The sequence below is a fragment of the Stomoxys calcitrans genome, chromosome 3 (genome assembly GCF_963082655.1).
Source record: "Stomoxys calcitrans chromosome 3, idStoCalc2.1, whole genome shotgun sequence".
Lineage (NCBI taxonomy): Eukaryota > Metazoa > Arthropoda > Insecta > Diptera > Muscidae > Stomoxys > Stomoxys calcitrans.
The window spans coordinates 51,718,385-51,722,135 of NC_081554.1; the positions used below are offsets into that span (position 1 = coordinate 51,718,385).

Here is a 3,751-nt window from a genome sequence, read left to right on the forward strand (position 1 = left end):
AAGTCTTGGATACACAGCTTCTCTGATAGTCGCAAAATTTAATTCAGCCTTTGCCAAGACACTATAGTAGTGGTTTCTGCGCTTAACAAAAGGAAGGCGGATAAGAATAAGTTTCGCCACTTATTCTACAGCAATGTCCCTGTGATGCCTGAGAAGAAAGTGGAAACTGCGGAGGAGATTGTGGTGATGGATCACGAGCGAACCGTCGCTTAGGTAAGGTTATGTTAGATTGAAAAGAGGGTGTGGATAATAATCCGCCTCATGCCACTATGGACATACACCTAAGCCAGTAATCGGTTTGTTGAGCGCTCTAAATGAACGGTTCGATTAAGTGTGATTTTCCTAGAACCAAACAACGACCGCAACTGGTTGGTCATAAAAGGGGTTCCTGAAAACTTTTCACTCGCAACCACAGGGGCGCCGCAGGACTGGCACATCGAAAATACTTGGTAACAATAATAAAAGGACATTCTGACTGTCGCAGTCTGTTGGGAAAGCATGGTTGCTAGGAAATGCTTCTGCTGTCAGGGCATCGAATAAGAGAAGACTATTGAACATCTTCTGTCAGTGTGTCCCGCACTGGCAAGCAGAAGGACTTCTACTTTAAATCATTATACCCACCACCACAGGATGGGGGTATACTAATCTAGCTATTCCGTTTGTAACTCCTCGAAATATTGATCTGGGACGGCATAAAGTATACATATTCTGGATCGTTTCGATATTCTGAGTCTACCTTGTCATACTTCTTATTGATGTAGGTCATTGGGGATTGCTAATGGCCCATATAGGTCCCGGATTTGACTTCCTAAGCCACTAAAAGACTCAATTCTCATACGATTTGGCTAAAATTTGGAATAAATGCTTGGGTTATGATTTCCAACATCCATGCCAAATATGATCCGAATTGGTATATAAACATATTGGGTTGCCCAAAAAGTAATTGCGGATTTTTTTAAGGAAAGTAAATGCATTTTTAATAAAACATAGAATGAACTTTAATCAAATACACTTTTTTTGCATTTTTTTTCTAAAGCAAGCTAAAAGTAACAGCTGATAACTGACAGAAGAAAGAATGCAATTACAGAGTAACAAGCTGTGAAAAAATTTGTCAACGCCGACTATATGAAAAATCCGCAATTACTTTTTGGGCAACCCAATATATAGCCCACATATAAATCGATCCCCGGATTTGAGCCCTTAGAATCTCCAATTTTCATTCGATTTGGCTGAAATTTGGAACTAAGACTTAAGCCTTTCAACATTTATGCCCAGTATGATCCGAATCGGTCTATAAACAGATATAGACCCCATATAAACCGATCCACGGATTTGACTTCTTGAGCCCCAAGAAGCCTAAATTTCAATCCGATTTGACTAAAATTAGAAACAAGGACTTGTGTTATGGCTTCCAACATTCATGCCGAGTATGATCCGAATCCTTCTATATAGACCCCATATAAACCGATCCCCGAATTTGACTTCTTGAGCCGTTAGAATCCTCAATTTTCATTCGATTTGGCTAAAATTTGTAACAAAGACTTGAATTACGACTTTCAATATCTATGCCAAGTATGATCCTAATCGGTCTATAAACAGATATAGCCCCCATATAAACCGATCCCCGGATTTGACATCTTTAGCCCTTAAAAGCTTCAATTTTCATTCGATTTGGCTGATAATTGGAACTAAGACTTGTATTATAACTTCCATTAGCCATGCCTAGTATGATCCGAATCGGTCAATAAATAGATATAGCCCCCATATAAACCGATCCCCGGATTTGACTTCTTGAGCTGTTAGAATCCTCAATTTTCATTCGATTTGGCTGATATTTGGAACTAAGATATAGACCCCATAAACAGATATAGACCCCATATAAACCGACCCCCGAATTTGACTTCTTGAGCCCTCAATCTCCAAATTCAATTTGACTTCTAATATCCATGCCAAGTATGATCCTAATCGGTGTATAAACAGATATAGCCCCCATATAAACCTCAGAGGCCTCAATTTCCATCCGATCTTGCTTAAATTTGGAACAAGGACTTGTGTTGTGACTTTCAATATACATGCCAAGTATGATCCTAATCGGTCTATAAACAGATATAGCCCCCAAATAAACCGATCTTCGGATTTGACATCTTCAGCCTTTAGAAGCTTCAATTTGCATACGATTTGGCTGAAATTTGGAATTAGGACTTGAGTTACCACTTCCAATATCCATGCCAATTATGATCCTAATCAGTGCATATAGGCCCCATATAAACCAATCCCCGGATTTGGCTTATTGAGCCCTTAGAAGCCTAAATTTTCACCTGATTTGGCTGAAATTCGGGCCAAAACCTTATCTTATGACATACAACATTCATGCCAAGTTTTATCCGAATCGGTCAATATGGTGATAAAGGTCCCCTTAAGTACCGATATCCCGATATGACTTCTTGAGAACAAAATAATTCCAATACCAAATCAGTTAATAAGAGTACAATTTAAGCAGAATCCACCGCCACCGTAGGACAGAGGTTTGCATGTCCACCTATGAAGCTGAGCCCGAGTTCGAGTCCTGGCAAGAACATTAGAAAAAACTTTTCAACAATGGTTGAAATTGTGTTGGCGACATTTAGGAGGTACTATGCCTTGCACAGAAGTCATGTAACAACTTCTCCCCAAAAGAAATGTCTGTTTGCGGCATTCCATACGAACTCGGCTATAAAAAGGAGGTCCCCTATAATTTAGCCTAAACTTGAATCGGACAGTTCTCATTGTGATATGTGAGAAGTTGGACCCGAATCCTTCATGGGCGAATTTGCATTTGCTTAAGGGACATTAAACTAGGGCTTAGATTTCGAACTCCTTTGAAATATAATCACAATAAAACGTTTTTTTTTTCACTTTTAATAAATTACACTTATCAACGTAATCAAAACATAAAAAATAAAGAATAATTTAACCACGGCCACCGGCAGTGGCGACAGCATTAGAGTTGGCACTAGCAACGCCACCACCACGACCACCACCACCAACAGCAGAGGCCGATGAGGAAGCTGAAGCCGAAGCAGATCCTCCTCCGATTCCACCGAAACCTTTGTGGCCACCGCCATAGCCGCCACCACCAATTGGAATACCGCCACCAATTGGACCGCCAATGCCGCCACCGTAACCAGGACCACCAATGCCGCCGCCGCCGCCGAAACCAGGACCACCTCCATAACCGCCCTTATGACCGCCTCCAAATCCGGGGCCACCTCCAAATCCGGGGCCACCTCCAAATCCTGGACCACCTCCAAAGCCTGGTTTACCTCCAAATCCTGGTCCACCTCCAAAACCTGGACCACCACCAAATCCTGGTCCACCACCGAAGCCACCGCCAACGCCCTTCGCACTAGCGCTGGCACCAGCACTGGCTGCAGCACCGCCACCGCCACCACCACCACCATAACCGCCAGGAGCTGCGTAAGCGCAGGCCACCACAACAGCGAGGACTACAAACACTTTCATAATATGGCTTAGATAATTTGCTTTGCGACTAGACCAAGTTAAACTAATAAAAATTCGCTCCTCGCATTTAACTTTTATAGTCGAAGAAAGAAATATCGGTTTAGATCAGAGGAGAACAACTACAACATAATGCCCAAGAAAACAAAAAAATTCCCCTCTCATTAGTAGCATTCAAAATGGCATATGAAAGTGGCGTCAGCAATTAACATCTAAATGAGACATAAACGCGATTCCCCCTTTTCAATATTCC

At 41.9% G+C, this 3,751-nt stretch overlaps 1 protein-coding gene across 1 annotated transcript; it reads right to left on the bottom strand.

Moving 5' to 3' along the window:
* Window positions 1-2,889: 2,889 nt before the first annotated feature.
* On the bottom strand, window positions 2,890-3,524 carry LOC106085801 (uncharacterized). Its single transcript, XM_013250214.1, has one exon. The coding sequence runs from the start codon at window positions 3,499-3,501 to the stop codon at window positions 2,950-2,952; it is 552 nt and encodes a 183-aa protein (XP_013105668.1). The 5' UTR covers window positions 3,502-3,524; the 3' UTR covers window positions 2,890-2,949.
* Between the last annotated feature and the right edge of the window lie 227 nt (window positions 3,525-3,751).